Source organism: Poecilia mexicana, unplaced genomic scaffold, assembly GCF_051168715.1.
Source record: "Poecilia mexicana isolate PSO_F unplaced genomic scaffold, ASM5116871v1 scaffold_2, whole genome shotgun sequence".
NCBI lineage: Eukaryota > Metazoa > Chordata > Actinopteri > Cyprinodontiformes > Poeciliidae > Poecilia > Poecilia mexicana.
In genome coordinates this window covers 33,614,546-33,631,529 of record NW_028263371.1, presented here as the reverse complement: position 1 = coordinate 33,631,529, position 16,984 = coordinate 33,614,546, and the positions used below count along the sequence as shown (strand labels likewise).

Genomic DNA, 16,984 nt, shown 5'->3' with positions numbered 1-16,984 from the left:
CGCTCCCTTTACTGCCACTTCATCGTAAACATAAAATGGCATTCCTCAAACTCAGCGATTTGCCTGCTCACCACTTCCATTATCTTTCTTTCTTTTGTCTGTTTTTTTTGTTTTGTGCTGATTGGGGCTGGGTGTGTTAATGGGAGAGCGGTTTGTCAGTTCATGGTGCATGTTTGAGCAGAAACATGCACCATGAGTTTCATTGCAGGAGATGCATTGATAAGCTGCAAAACATATGACTTCTGAATAGCTTTTAGTTTTGTATCTCAGGACAACAAACTTTTTTCAGCTTTTTATGCTTTTATTTATAGAGAATGTAATTAGAGTTGTAACTCTAGCAACATTTGATTTCATCTCGGAATTAAAGTGTTTTTGAACTGGATTGTGCAAAAGACTTTTTATGTCATCTACAATAATGTATAGATGGTTTGTCTACAAAAATCTGACTATATTGTTTCTATCCATAAAATGTTGCAGATATTTAGTTTATCATTGAGCAGATAAACTAGAAAAAGCAACAAAACGTTTATTTTAATTTGTGTAGTTTGTGCTCTCCACTTTATGATGTTGCTGGAACTTTAACAGTGAACTTTTAAACCTTCTCAGTGCATATCCCATCCAGAGTATCCCGAAAGAGGAAACTTTAACAGTTCCTTAATCTCCTCCAACCTCCTCAGATCATTCACTTGAAAGACTTAATTTGGAGTGAACAGCACTGGACTTTTATTTATTTATTTATTTATTGTTTATTTAATTCCACTCACAAAATAAATGTACTTGGTAACACTTTATTTGAAGGGGGTTGAATAAGACAGACATGACACTGTTGACATTATTCAAAATGTTTTTGTTATGACAACTTGACATTAACCAAGAAATCATTACTGATATAAATTTGTTATAAAAGTATTACTGATTGCACTTTAAAAATTAGGTAACTTTATGTTATTAAAGGTAAAGTTTAAACAGCGATGATTTATTGGTTAATGTCAAGTTGTCATAACAAAGACATTTTGAATAATGTCAACTTTGCATTAAAAGTGTCATAATTTACCGAATGACGCTTTATGACAACAGTCATAAATATTCATGAAAGCTTATTCATGTTCATGACATGTGTTATGTCATGTTTATGACAGTGTCATGTCAGTCTTATTCACCCCCCTTCAAATAAAGTGTTACCATGTACGCTAATTAAAATCTTTTTTTTTTTTAATTCAGCATGAGAAGATGCTGTAGAAATAAAATAGATATATTTTAAGGGTTTTTAAATCCATCCAGTTAGTTGTTGTTTCTAAACAACTTGTAGGTCAGAAAATGTACCCAACCTCACAAACACTCTCCCCTCCTGTTGCCCCCTACACCCCCGCCTGCAGTTATGCTCCATTATGTCACCCCCATGTGACCACCAGCGACAAAATATCTCTTTCCCTCATCTCATGCCCTCTGTGCATTCCTTTTTTCCTACCATTCATCCCTCTGTCTGTTATTCGTCCCATCCCCCCACCATCCCCCATCCCTCGTTCCTATGAGACAATGTCTTGTAACAATACAGAGCTTAATCTCCGTGTCAAAGCAGTTTTTCCCCTTCATCAAACACACACACACACAGGCACACGCATGCATGCACGCACACCTACACACACACACACACACACCTACACACACACACACGCACACACACACCCCCACGCACACGCACACACACACACACACACACATGTATTTTCACTGTTTGTTTTTCTACAGATTTTGCTTCCACTTAAGGCTAAAATGTTGTCAAACTCCTGCCCAGTAATTAACAGTTGATGTGAACTAATTTAAATGATCTAAAACAACAACAAAAAAATAGAACCAAATCTTGACAAAATCTTAAAAATTTTTTTCTTATAAAAAGTACGTTCCTGTTTTATCTGAGTAGTGGAGATAGTGGAAGTCTGTAGCATTAAAGTCTTCAGTCCTTGCAGTTTAGTCTGTATTCCTCCGTGTCTTTTCTTTCTGGAGACTGCTGTTCAGCAGTTTGTTGTTTTCTCTCTGTCTTTATGGCAGCTTTTCTACAGAATTAAAAACATCTAAGCAACATAATGAAGCCAAAATGAAGCTCCAACTTCTCTTACTAGAATAACCCTCGAATGAGCTTTATAAAACGTGATAAATTAGATATTTAAACATTTTACACTCTGTCCCTCCCGTCATTTCTTTCCAATGGGAGCAATGATTGTCTTACATGTGGCTTTGTCCATTTCCAAAAAGCATAATGTGAAAGTAAACGCGGAAAATAAAGTCTGCTTTTTGGTCCTGACAAAATGAGCAGACCAAAGGACTTTCCTGGTGTGAACACACCTTTTGCTCATCTTTGGATCTTATAATGGACCTTATTTCTGCACTCAGTGATTAGTCATGTGGGAACATGAAGAGACCAAGATGACTGGTATGCTGCAGCCTTTAGAGTTCCTTTCGCTTGAACTAAAGGGCCAAACACAACTCCTGAAAGTCTGTCACAGGACAAATGACCATGCAGTGTTAGGGTTAGGGCAAACTGACAGGAGCTAACAGTCATGTTTTTGGACTGTGGGAGGAAGTACTAGAGAGAAGCCACATATCTCAGGGGAGAACATGGACTATCCATGGACATGGATAGACTTCAGATTGGGATTTGAACCCAGCAATGTTGGTAGAGAAGAAAATGTTGTGGCCCATGAATCTGACAAGACTTATATGAACATTTCAAAACAATAAACTCTGTTACTTTTCAGTAAGACACATGAAAGCCATTTGAGACAATTGCTAGTCCTCCCAGGAGAGGAGAGAAAATTCACTGAACCAGAAAACACTCAGAGATTAAAAAAAAAAAAAAAAAAAAAAAGCTCCATCTTAAACTTTGCAGGCCTCATAGAGTATGTTAGATGTTAAACTTAATGTTTCATGCTTACTGTTAGGCGTGGTGGTGGATGACTACAATCGTCATAGTTGGCTCCGAGCAGTTGCTGTGGTGGAGCTATGGTGCCAGTGATAGGCTCTTGTTACATCTTTCCCATAGAAAGATGTAACAACGCTCAGAAAAATATATAAATAAAATATTTAGTTACATGTTTGAGTTGGGGGTTTTTTCATACTGCAAAACAAGAAAATTATTTGCATGGAAAATCCACGTTGCCAGACAAAAAGCAAATTCCCAAGTTCATGGATTGCCATAATCAATGCAAGCAGTCATTCAGCAGCTCAGATGAAGGCATGCTGTCATGCAAACGAGGACAAAAGCAAACATCGGGTTATGATGTGATACATGATACAGCAGAAAACATTGGATAGTTTTATTTAAATTTGGTTCATAGGCATAAGCCAGCCTATTAATAGTATTTAAGTATTTAAGCCTGGCTAGTGAGGTCCTCGACCGCAGTTACAGAGAACATTTTTAATTTTGATGAGTATTTTTGGGAAAGGCCACCTTTCCCAAATTTTCTTGATGTATTTGATTAAACCGTAAACATTCTTTTTTTTTTATCTCCCAGTTCAATCGGTGCATCACCTCCCAGCTGATCAAGTGGTTCAGCAACTTTAGAGAGTTCTACTATATCCAGATGGAGAAGTTTGCCCGTCAGGCCATCAATGAGGGCATAACCGTGGCTGAAGACCTGACGGTGAGCCGGGACGCAGAACTCTTCAGGGCTCTCAACATGCACTACAACAAGGCCAACGACTTTGAGGTAAGACTCGATGTCAGGCGCTTTGGTTTGGTCAGGAGAGCTGATGGACAACCCAAAAAACCAGGCTAACAATCTTTTCCTCTATGGATAGTTCTAGTTAGCAGGAGTTTAGTAAGTTGCACCTCAACCACATGATAAATAGTAAGTGGCCTGTACTTGTATAGCACTTTATCTAGACTAGAGGATTCTAAAGCGTTTCAGTCATTTACCCATTCACACATACACTCACACACTGATGGTCTGTCAGATTGCTGCCATGCACTGGCATGACCAGGCCTTCTGTCCACCATACAAGGGCAAGGCAGCTAAGTTTCTTCCCCAAGGACACAATTATAGGACAAACTCCCACCATCATCATTCCCGTTACCATGACATCCAGCATAATTCTGACTGGATTTTTGAACGCTCTTCTTGGAGAATGTTTGAGTTCCAATAAACTGATTAAACTTTAACTTTAATAACATAAAGCTACATAATTTTTAGTTTAATCAATAATACTTTTATTACTAATTTATGTCAGATCATGATTTCCTGGTTAATGACAAGTTGTCATAACAAAGACATTTTGAGTAATGTCAAGTTTGTATTTAAAAGTGTCATGATTTACCGAATGACACTTTATGACAACAGTCATAGATATTCATGAAGACTTACTCATGTTCATGACAGGTGTTATGTCATGTTTATGACAGTGTCATGACAGTCTTACTCACAACCAGTCAAATGAAGTGTTACCCAGTTGACCCATCCTGGAGATGTATGGTCCAGTAAACCATAAAAGACCTGTAATTAATGACATCCATATCCATTTATAGTTAAGAAATGTATAGACATGTTGGAAATGTATTTTCTCAAGTAGTTTCTTTAAATGTATTTAAGCACATTTTGTTCAAAACTACCCACCACCAAGTCAACTGTTCCCTTTGCGATTCTGCTGAGGTATGGATGTTGTAATAACGTGTGTGTATGTGTATGTGCGCGTGTTCGATGAGGCGAAAGAGGACGCCCGCTCTAGGCATGAGTGTCCTTGTCAAAGCGATTTGCAGAAATCACATCCCCTCCCCACTTCTTTCCAGCCAATATTGGTGTAAGGAGACCTGAGGGCCCTTAAACATCAGCAGCATTTAAACGTCCATTAGTGCACACCTTCCTGCTGACACATAAACTTGTCTTTTTTGCTCAGCGAGATGGGTGTTGAAGCTCAAATGCAACAAAGACAAATTGCAGACAAATTAGACACACGCACGCACATCGGAGCATCCTATGTATGAGAAGATAAATAGAAACGCTTTGCATGCTAAGCGTCAGGTAGCATTTCACAGGTGTGTATAGAAAGGCATGACCAGGAAACAGACACACACATGCAAATTGCTTTCTGTTTGTTTTGACTGGTCAGCACAAAGGTTATTTTTAGGGTTTAAAGGGAATAAGTTCAAACAGATGTCATACTTTATGGTTAAAGAGTCCTCTTTGGAGATAATCAGTTAATAAATAGCTTTTTTCCCATTTCATATTGTTTCTGAGCTATTCGTGCTTTGCTAGAGCAGCGGTGCAACACGTCGATCGCGGAAAGTTTTGAGTTGATTTCGGCATTAGGTGACAAACTGAACGCCGCCGGGGTGCTGAGACCAGCACGTCCTCCTCTGACTCCTTACCAAAACGTTCGTAACTTTATGAAAGAACAACCGCAACAACCACAAAAAATAAATTAAAAAAGTGTTAAAATGAATGACCCAACAAAAATAATAATCTCAGTAATTATAGTTTCAACAAGGTGTTGCGCAATTCTGTGCGTTCCGGTTACCAAAATAGCAGAGCAGGAGTTTAAAATTAACTAATCAACCACCGCTGTGTTCAGGGTTTGTAATAATCGCAAAAATAAATATCAAGCCTGAAAACCTAAAACCTAACGGACTAAATGTTTTCAAGTAACGTGCTCAGCTTGCGGAGCGCAGGCGGTTGCCGCGGCAACGGGTGTGCTTAAATGACAAAGACAGAGAGAGAGTAAGAAGGTGCGAGTGGTTTTGAGTTGATCACCTGTTCGGGCTATTTTACCTTTGTTTACCTTTGCTGTGGCGCATCACAACTGCTGTAGTTTCCTGAATGTTCAATAAATGACAAACTTGGACTAATTATCTCGTTCGTCTGTGAGTAAACGTCATTCTCAACAAACATCAAACACGGTAAATATGTTTGATTAAGTATTTAACAAACAAAAGGCTTCTACCATGATAATTATGTGAAATTAAATTAATTGTCTAATTAAAAAAAGTTTTATTACTCTGGCATCTTGCTTTGAGCAAGATGCCAGAGTCTGAGCTCTGGCATCTCAGACTTTCTCCAAAATAATAACCTTTTATTTTCTCCAAAATAATAACCTTTTTCAACCTTTATAGCTCCACTGTTGAAAATGAGGCTCAAACGTTCACAAATGACACTGAAATAAAATCCAGTCCAACGTCTGATTTGAGGTGATTCTTGCGGAACCTGTTGGAGGAAAAATATCCCAGCTTCAGAAGATGTGCTTTTAACTACAGAGCTCTGTGGTTCCTCCTGTCAGTATGAGAGTCAGAGTGAGGAGGCGCCATGTTAGGAAGACGAAGTGGAAGCTGCAGGATCTTCAGAACAAACAGGTCATGATGCTACTGATTATCCCTCTGTCTGGAAACAGGATCAATATAACCAGTTTAAAAGCTAAAATGAATAGTTATATGCCAGACATGGAAAACTGGGATGCACTCCATGCCATGATGTTCAGAATTTAGGTCTCATGGCATCTCATGGTGTCAACATTGCAGCCAGTGGGTTGAGGGAAATACAGCTCCATTTTGTATCAATTCAATAGCTAGTACCCCCAAGAATTTAAAACTACTTTCACCCCTGATGCTAATTAAAGACTGACTGAAACGTAGAAAAATCAATACAAATCCTCGCAGCTAACAGCCTAATTTGCAGAGCTACAACATGTAATTGTAATCAGTGGGTGCTGATGAGGACATCAGGAAAAGGTTGTGCTCGTCCCATAAACTAAAGGTACATTTACTTTGCCTTCCTCGACATTGTCGCCTTCACCTCCCGTATTCCTCCCATCCGTTCACCTTTAGGGAACATTACTGGCTAGGGACCGTCTTCCCCTCTCCTCTCTCCCCTCCTCTTTCTCTCTCTCTCTCTCTCTCTCTCTCCCTCTCTCTCTCTCTCTCTGTCAAACTCAGAGGCGTGAAACTGGAACCTCAGCCGATTCAGCAAGTCTTCCGATGTACACACACACATAAGTCTTCTCCTTTTGCCAAATTTAGCATCGTCTAACTTCCACCTTGGTTTGTCCCCCATCATGACTCCCTCTCCCCCTTCTTTTTTCCATCTTCCCGCTGAATGTGCCCTCTAATAAGCACAATTACCTCCTTTGGTTAAGTTTTGTTTTGTTTTTTTTTCTTCTCTCGTCAAGGATCTTAAATTGACTCAAGAGTTTTCTTCAAGTCACATTTTTGAGTCACCACTGATGTTCATTCTAATAGCTAATAAAGTCAAATATAAACTGTAGCTTTTTCAGATGTACAGTAGACTCCTGCCTATCCATGGTTCAGTTTTTCTTAATTCATCTAATTGCAAATTGTTTTGAAACTTGGAGTTTCAGTAACTACAAGTTACTGAAAACTTGTCTATTCAGAGATTTTTTTTTTCTTAGAGCGATGGCAAGAAAATGCAGTTTGGGAAGCTGAAATACCTAGAAGCAACACTACTTGAAAACCAGCCAGTCCTTGTGCACCATTAATTTCTTTTGGCATTGATTGGATTTGTCATCAAAAATGGAGCTAAGAAATACCATGGATGTTAGCCTCTACAATGCTAAGGTTTCCAAAGGTATATTTGCTTTTTGAACCATTAAAATAGGTTGTTATAGGATAGTTTTAGAGGGGAGCTACATGTTTAGCTCTTCAGGCTTTACTTCAGCAACTTTACTCCAGATTCCTCATCCAATCCCATCGGTTGAGTTCACCCTGTGAAGGAAGCTCATTTTCAACTGGTCGTATCTGCAGTCTTATTCTCTGCATCTTAGACTGTCCAGCAGTCTAACATGCTATCTGTATCTTGTGGCCATAACTGGTCTGAATGTCGACTGTCAGTGAAATTCTATCGCCTGCTCCATTGAGAGCCAGACACCAATATCAGAAAATTCTAAGAAGCTTTTTTGAAAAAGATCTGGGATGTGTTAAAATGGCCAGTCAAATCTGATTGAGATCTAAGGTAAGACCTGAAAGATGATGCTCACATTATTTGTCACAAAGACAAATTTTGAATTTCTTAATTTTGACCTTCTCTTCCATTGAACAATAATTAATCTGTCACATAAAACTGTTAAAACATAGTTTGTAATTGATTTCTTTGGCAAGGTGCCACATGTTCCCATTTGCAGATTTCTGGTGCTCTTAGTTTTGGTATTTGATGTTTAACATTGATCAGAAATGCACTTCGGAAGATTTCAGTCTTCAATTCAGAGGATTTCTTAGCAGTTGTCCATGTTAGTCAGATAAAACTCTTCCTTTTGGAATTGACAATTGCAAAAACTGATTTGAAAACCTAGTCTGTCATGAAGCATTCTGGTTTCAGAGAAAGAACACTTCAGTGGGCACATTTGGACAGCGTTTTGAATTCTTAATTCAGCCGGAGTCTGTGTGCTTTCCAAAGTTGGCGTAAACAGGCCTGAATAATTATAGCAGGTTCATTAATTACCGCCTCTTCAGCCACATTCTTTCTACTCTTCTTTTTTATTTACCTGTCTTTCCATCTCTCTTTCCTTGCTGCTCCTCCTCTTCACTATTCTCTGCTAATTGCTGCTCTTCCCACTAAATTAATGAGGAAAAGTGGGAATTGTCTCATCTTGCCAGGACAATCAGGGAAAGGTGTTGGTCTCTCGTGCCAAGAGGAAAAGAAATGTTTCCTCTTTTGATTTTCTGTTTGGTTTTTCCTCCGAGCAGATTCCCTAGCGATGCACGTTCGACTCGGAGGGGTTAGGAATGCCAGATTCCCATATGCCGTAAACACGGAGCGCAACAATCCAGGCCGCGGTATTCCGCTATGTGTGCCGGGTCAGCAGGGACAATGAGACATTTTTATGAAGCCTTCTAGAGGACATTCTCATCTTTCCAGTTCAAGGATCCTCGCTGGCTCTGTCAGCACCAAATGACAGCACAGCTGCGCCTCACACACACAAACACACACACGCATTCGTCGGATACACAGCGCCGGTTGTGTTCATCTGAAAGCGCAGATATCCTCTCCCTCGAAGGCCGGGTGTGGTTGCAACCAAAATCTGCCCTTTGACTTTGAGTTTTACACACACACATACACACACCTGGAGGCCACAGAGTGGTCACACACTCACATTTCAGAGCTATCTGCTTTCATAAGCTTTGCTCTTTATGAAAGGTTGAACTTCTCATGTCTTTCTCCACTGATTTAGAGTCTTTGTAATCCTTTTGCGCTCCTTATTCATCCAGTCACTCATCTTCTTCCCACTTCCTCTTCATGGAAGCTCCCTGAAAAGAAGGCTAAACTCCACCCAAAGGAATTGAGTCTGAAAGTGGGAGTTTTTATCAAATAAACTGATACACTCAGCGATGAAACAGTGGGACCACACTGTTTAGTCTGTTCCATGCATTTGCTCTTAAGTTTGTCCTTTTTGTTCCCTCTGCGTCTGCTGTCCTTTCAGTCATAACCTACCCAGAAGGCACGGCTGTAAAAGTGTGTGCACTTGAAGCAACGGATCAGCCCTTTAAAAGAAGGTGAACCTCAAAGTCTATAAAGATCTGTCCTGCTTTGTTTCCGTCTGCAACCTTTGTCTTCATTTCTGATCCCCACGCTCCTCCTAATTTATGCTTTCATCAATCAATTTTTAACATAATCTTTCCATTCTTTCAACTGAATTGTGTGAAAGGAAGCAGCTTCAATTAAAAAAATCAAAGCAAAACGTTTAGGATTTAAACTTTGTGCCAGAAAATAACTGCAGGTCAAAATATGTGATGTACAATGGGAAAACCAGTAACAAGTCGCCAAAGCAGAAACTGAGAAAAAAAAAGATATAAACCACAAATTTCTGAGAAAAAAATAAGTAAATAATAAATACAATAAATAAATTATATATATATATATATATATATATATATATATATATATATATATATATATATATATATATATATATATATATATATATTGCCTAGAACTGCACCTTTCTGGACTTGGCTGTGCAGTTCTAGGCACAGCCAAGATACTGCGCAGAACCCTCAAGCTCCCAGACCTCTGGTAGAGGACCCGAGCTCAGAGGATGAAAGAGACCACCCGCGGAGGGTGAGAAGGGGGGTATATGCCATAGACATAATATAAGCTTATATTATCTTATATTATATTATATAATCCTTATATTATGTCTATGGGTATATGCCACGAGAGGTGGTGACGTATTTCCGTTTGAATTTATGCCACATAGATTGATTCCGGGTCCTGCTTGCTTCTATTGTTTTTAGCCAAAGCTGCAAGATCTGTACCACGAAAAAGACGCAAAACTTAAAATATCTGCGAGCTACTATCGAGTTTTGTTGTGTACCGTGGTGTCCAGTAATTAGCCGGTACCATCCAGTGCTTAGTTTTTTCATTTCCCTGTTGATATCAAGGCGACAGCGGACTGTAGCCAAAACTTAGCCACTACAGCTAACACACGGTTTGTAGCTGCCTGCTATTTCAAAGCTTGAGGATACTGAAGATCCAGCGTCAGAAATGGGAAGACGGAGTTAAAAAGAAGCTGTACGTGCTTCGTTCAGTGGAATAATTTGTTGGAGGAAAATAATGCCGGAGGAAATCTACTGCTACGGAAACAGGCTGAGAACAGAAGCAGCGATTCGGCACAAGGTAAGTCAATACGTGTGTTGAGGCGTTTGTGTTATACGGAGTATGAAATTATTTTTAGGCAACTCCTTAGCTTTTGTTTGTATGACAGTTATATAAAATACATTTAACATGCAGTCTGAGCGACCCTCCGATACAACCGAGGGCAGCAACGCTTCAGTCCGATCCAAACCACACAAGTAGTCAGTCAGATTAAGGTCCAAAACCTTCGCTTTACAGCCGTTTAAGTGGCACCGATCCACATAAAAAACCCACAGAACAAATGGTACAAATCACGTATTTCCCGAATCCCGAAAATATGACATCTACCTTTGCTGTTTTATAATTATAATCCACATTAGAGTGAATTTTTCCCTTGGCTGCTATAATCTGTTCTTGCTTTACACAACGTAATTTCTCTTTTTTTTTTCCCCCTCTGAGATTCTGCTTAGAAAATGAGGTTATGAAGTTACATCCTCCCGCTGCTTTTTGTTTTTAAAATGGTAAATTTAGGTTTGCCTCGACTTTTATAAACTAATGCCTCTTATATGCATCATTTTTTTGTATTACTGTTGGTACAGATATTAGGCGAACACTGTGCTTTGCCTGCTAGTAGTTTAAATTAATTTCAGCTGCACACTTTCAAAAGAGTATTCAGATTTTAACATGCATTTTCTAAGTAGTATTTTAGTTCACTCTTACTCAGTAACTTAAGTGTTGTTACACCTCTGAAACATTTTTTGCAGGTCTCTTTGTGATACCAGAACTATTTCACTTAAACATTTAATTTCCTGAGATATTGTCAGCTTATTTTCAAGCAAAACTCTCAAAAAGAGCTGAGGATTTATTAGTTTTGATTACGTTGTGCAGCTAAATATGGACGCTTATTAGTTGTTGTTTTTTTTGTTTTTTTTTTTTTCAGGTTTGCATCGCAACACCTTGTGATGTGTTTCTGAGCCATGATTGAGCCTCTGTGCCTATTACCTTTCCATTGGATCCAAGCACCTGGACCAGCTGACGGCGTCCATCAGTCCACGGTCTGCCGAATCATCACAACGTGGACTAACTTTTTTTTTTACTTGGTTAAACGATCTGGAAACCAGAGCATCAGATATGCAAAAATCTACCTGCAGGCTTTGTTGTTGGCTACCCTGACACTGCAGTCATCCTGGACGGGGCAGAGCCAGTCTTCCTCTCCTGACGAGTTTTCATCACCAGTAAAGGCAAACAAGTCTGATGCCCGATTAGCTGCTAGGAAGTATATTATATATTCACTGTTCATTTTGCTATCCTGTTTGTACCTACAATAACATTTAATACTTACATTTCACAAACCTTTTTTTCCCCATTTCTCGGTGTTTACGTTATATCAAGTATTTGCATGTAGCTCAGGAATTCAAGTGAGATATTAAAATGCAACACTTTTAAGTAAACCAGCAAAGAAATGTGAATATTAAGTAATATGTAGTTAGTCATATAATTTAATATACTGAATAAGGCTGAATGATATGACTTAAAAGATTTTTTTCATACCAGATTTGATTTTAATTGATTCATCTCATCCTCAATTTCTATAATAAAGTCACAGAAAATATTTTCAAAAAGTGCCTTTATTTCAATCATCATTTCTGTGAGTTGTATAAGGGAGCATTACGGTCAGGATACAAGATTTTTTAATTGCAAGAATGCAGTCATTGTTACAGCAGAATAAAGATGCAATTTTATAACAATGTCTTAAAATTACAATAAGTCGTTTTTTATGAGAAATAAAGATTCAGATTGATCTGACGTAACCAGCTAAGTCCATGTGGTTCTGACATTTGTCAGTAATCAAGAGAATGTACATTTCTATCTCAACTGACCAGGTAAGCATTAAGGTAAAAATAATAATAATAAAAAATAGAGCAAATACTGTATGCAAAATGGAAAAAGAGCAACTGATAGAAATACTTTCTATATAAAGAAAAGCAAAAAATTTAATAGCAGGAGAAAAGTTTTTGGCAACATTAGCTCGGCCAATCTCTCTCTCCAGGAAGCCACCAAACAGAACTCCTGTCCAACTCCAGCTATAATAAAGATATAAAAAAGAAAGAAAACGGAAAGTTAAAATAACAAATAATGCCAATTTAATAATTCAGAACTAATGCGTTCTGGAATCTATTATTGACATTTTACAAATTTCACAAATCAATTAGAAGGTTTCACAAATGTTTTATGTTTGTGAAACATAAAACATTTGTTTTATGTTTCACAAACATACAGAGTACAGAATAACATAGTCAGGTTTGAAATGACTAGGTGTAGTTTTTAACTACAACACATTAAAAAAGCTCAAGATAGTGAAAAATTATACAGGCATCATTAATAGTCCTGCAGCAACTGAGGAGCCACTGTTAAGGTACTGTTGCCTGTGCACCGGAAGCAGTCTATGTGGCAAAAAAAAAAAAATGCGGAAGTGCTAAAACGGAAGTCCGTGGCATATACCCCATTGGTCCGTGGACCCATAGACATAATATAAGGATAGACGCCTCATGCACCGCTCTCGCCTATTGTCGCTGACGAGATTTAGGGTGGCCATCTTGGAGCGGTACGCCACTCCACTCAGCGTTATGTGTTTAGCAGGCACAATGAAGTATCAGCGCATTTAATCAATCATAACACGCTTTTTTGTTACTGGAAACCATATTCAAACATCTATCAAAGCTACATTTATAAACAATTGTATTTTTTAAGTATGTTTTTAATACATAGTTCAGCATATTTAAATATGCTTAGTGGCTATAACAATAGAATAGGAATGGAATATTCTGATATTGAGCATATTACAAAGCACACAGCCGTTCATAATTTATTTAATAAATTATTTAGTAATATAAATACATATTTATAAAACTATACAAACACAAATAAATAAAGATTAATAATGACACAAATAAATAATGATTAATACTGAATAATATAAATTGGATACATGTTTCTTCTTCCTCATATCGTGTCTTTATGAAACTTTCAAAACAAAAACGGAAGATTTGGGATGTATCTTACTAGTGAAAGAATTACATATAAATAATAGTCTTTACCACCTGTGTAAACTTTGCAGGTGAATGTTATAACACATAATATAAGTTTTATAATATGTGTTATATTGTTTCCTTTCTAATATAGGCCCTTGTGTCAGATAATCTAAGTCAATGTTAGAGAATAATAATTTTTTTTAGATTTACAGAATCTCAGTTAGCCTTCATAGCGGGGCTGAACCCGTATTACATCAAGCACTGTAGCTAATATTTGCTGGTATCTCGCCGGTGTACATAAATACAGTAAAGTAATATTCTAATCACAATATATACACAATAATATGTCCATCTTACTTGTGAAATGTTGTATGTGGAGCCCTCACATCAATAATTCATAGATCCGAACAACAATATCCCTCAGTGCTGAGGCATCTTCTGCTGTTTTGATTGAGCAAAGTAGGAGGGTGTACCGCTCCAAGATGGCCGCCGTATTTCCTGCGCCGGAGCGGCCAATGCGGGGTCTACTCTTATATTATGTCTATGCGTGGACCAATTGGTATATTGGTCCGTGGACCAATTGGTACCGGGCCGCGCAAGAAATAATTAAGTATTTCCGTTTTATGTATTATTTGAGGCTGGAGGATCTTTTATTTTGAAAATCCTTTAACCGGATTCTCTCGGTTACTTGCGCGCCACAAGCAGCAAAATGAGTAAGAAACAGATCAGGTGTCTTTGGAAAGTTTCTTTGCAATGTGGTAAAGGCCCAGAGAAGAGACAGGAGAATGGATTTATCCCGGACCGGTAGGTGAGACCAACATTACAAGCCCGCTCTGCGTAACATGCGGCGACCGGCTGCTAATGAGGCAATGAAGCTTCAAACTGCTTCACCTCGTAGAGACCAAGCACGCTGTGGATATAAGCAACACTTCGGGTGTCATTGTCTCCCATCACTCCCAGATGGGACCGTCTCGTTGCAGAGAAACAAGCTCAGGGTCATTAGTCATTATCGTGAGTTAAAATTTTCACGAAAGTAAAATGTCTAGTTTTTGTGGCGCATCTGTATCTTATTTTGAAGGGATATGTAAACGTTACCATAGCGACCAGAGTCAGAGAGTGGTCGAGAGGAGATGAGTCGAGCTTGTGAGTCTTAAGTCTGGTTTAGACGGCAAGATTTAAGAATTGTTGGCCGATTCTCCAAACCTCTGTGACCACAGAGCTAATAAAAGTACAACAGGTTCGATCGGTTCGTGTCTCCAGCCACAAGGCAGGAGCGGCACACCACACGAACCGATTAAAGTCACGAACATCGATTCCAGAGGATAATCCAGTAAAACCCCCCAACATAGCGGGAATTTAGAATAACCAAACACGGATGACAATGTAGGAGCAATAGTGATTGTTTGTGGACTCATTTTAAGAGATAAAAGACGTAACAAAAAGAAAAGGCGGTGGATAAAAGATGACGGGAGCAGCCGCTCTATTTACTGCAGTATGATTTGGGGCTGAATTATGTTTTTTCATAGTTAACATTTTTAATTGAATAAACATAATAAACATATATAATAATGACCTTTACATATAATAATAAACATTTCCACATATCATCTCCGATATCCACCGGACTCACAGTTGCGCGATATGTCAGCTGTTTGGGATTCCCCTCTGTTCTTACGTCACCGCGCTTCCTGATTGGCTACCTGTCACATTCAACATTCTCGTTCCCAGTCAGGGAAAACGGCTGCGATAAAAAGGCCAAGACAACCCAAATCAGGCTTTAGCAACACCAACATGCAGAAGCCTTATTTGACGACCCCCTCCACCCCTCACCCTGGGAGGCAGCAAAATTTCCAAGTCTTGACCGTTCTCGGTAATAAAATGGTTGGGGACCACTGATGTATAGCACTGACATGACATTGGGATGTCATTTGGACTAGAGAAGTGTGGTCAGATGGTTACAAAGAGAGGGAAGGTCATCCACACAGAAGGGGTCTCACTCCCAGAAGGAACAATAGCAGACATAGAGGACAGTTACAAGAACCTCGGAATACCACAAGCAAATGGCAACCTCGATGAGGTCACAAGGAAAGGAGCCACAACTAAATACCTCCAACGAATAAGGCAAGTCCTGAGAAGTCAGCTCAATGACAAGAACAAGATCCGTGCGATAAACAGCTATACCTTACTAGTAGGAACCCTGCAGGAATAATTAGCTGGCCAAAGGAGGAGATAAAGACCATGGATGTTAAGACTCGGAAGCTACTAACCATGTATGGAGGGTTCCACCCTAAATCCAGCACCCTGAGACTGTACATGAGCCGGACGGAGGCAGAGCCCACTGTCCAGAGGACTAGCCACTGTGAGAGCCACTGTCCAGGATGAAACATCCAAGATCCATAAATACATCAAGGGCAAAGCCTCAACAGACGATGTGCTCAGCGAATGTCTCAGACAATGGGGAACAGAGGACGAGGTGCTGGAGGACAAGCCCCTGTATGGGATGTACCACCGACAAATAACTGAAGTGGCTGATTTCAGGAAATCTTACAAATGGCTGGAAAAAGCTGGACTCAAGAACAGCACAGAAACACTCATCCTGGCTGTACAGGAACAGGCCCTAAACACCAGAGCAGATCTACCACACCAGACAAGACCCAAGGTGTAGGTTGTGCAAGGAGGCCCCTGAGACAGTTCAGCACATAACAGCAGGGTGCAAGATACTGGCAGGGAAAGCGTACATGGAATGACATGGACATAGTGTACAGAAGCATATGTGCAGATTATGGACTGGAAGCCCTGAGATCAAAGTGGGGAACACCCCCAGAGGTGGTGGAGAATGACCGAGCTAAGATCCTGTGGGACTACCAGATCCAGACAGACAAAATGGTAATGGCGAACCAACAGGACATTGTGGTGGATAAACAACAGAGGAAAGCCGTTGTGGTGGCTGTAACAATATCAAGTGATTGCAACATCGGGAAAAAGGAGCATGAGAAACTGGAGAAATACCAGGGCCTCAGAGAGGAACTGGAGAAGGCCTGGAAGGTGAAGACAACAGTGGTGCCTGTGGTCATCGGGGCCCTGGAGCAGTGGCTAAAACAGATCCCAGGAACAACATCAGACATCTCAGTCCAGAAATGTGCAGTTCTAGGCACAGCCAAAATACTTCGCAGAACCCTCAAGCTCCCAGGCCTCTGGTAGAGGACCAAACCACTCCATATTATATGGTAATTTCAGAAGTTTTAAAATGGTGAACTTTGTTTGAATTCAGAGTACACCGCTTTTTCAGGTGAGGGGGAAACTCGCTGCTTATTAACATTCTGGGTTTTATTGGCCATTCTCATGACTTTGTTATTGATCATGTCTTCTTCGTGCAGAATA

At 39.4% G+C, this 16,984-nt stretch overlaps 1 protein-coding gene across 1 annotated transcript in view; it reads left to right on the top strand.

The window, feature by feature from the left end:
- Nucleotides 1-16,984, top strand: part of LOC106904869 (prospero homeobox protein 1-like) — a 50,570-nt gene that overhangs the window by 17,101 nt on the left and 16,485 nt on the right. The window contains exon 6 of the mRNA XM_088015006.1: nucleotides 3,513-3,707. Within this exon, the coding sequence (XP_087871132.1) occupies nucleotides 3,513-3,707 (195 nt within the window). The remainder of the gene's footprint in view (nucleotides 1-3,512; nucleotides 3,708-16,984) is intronic.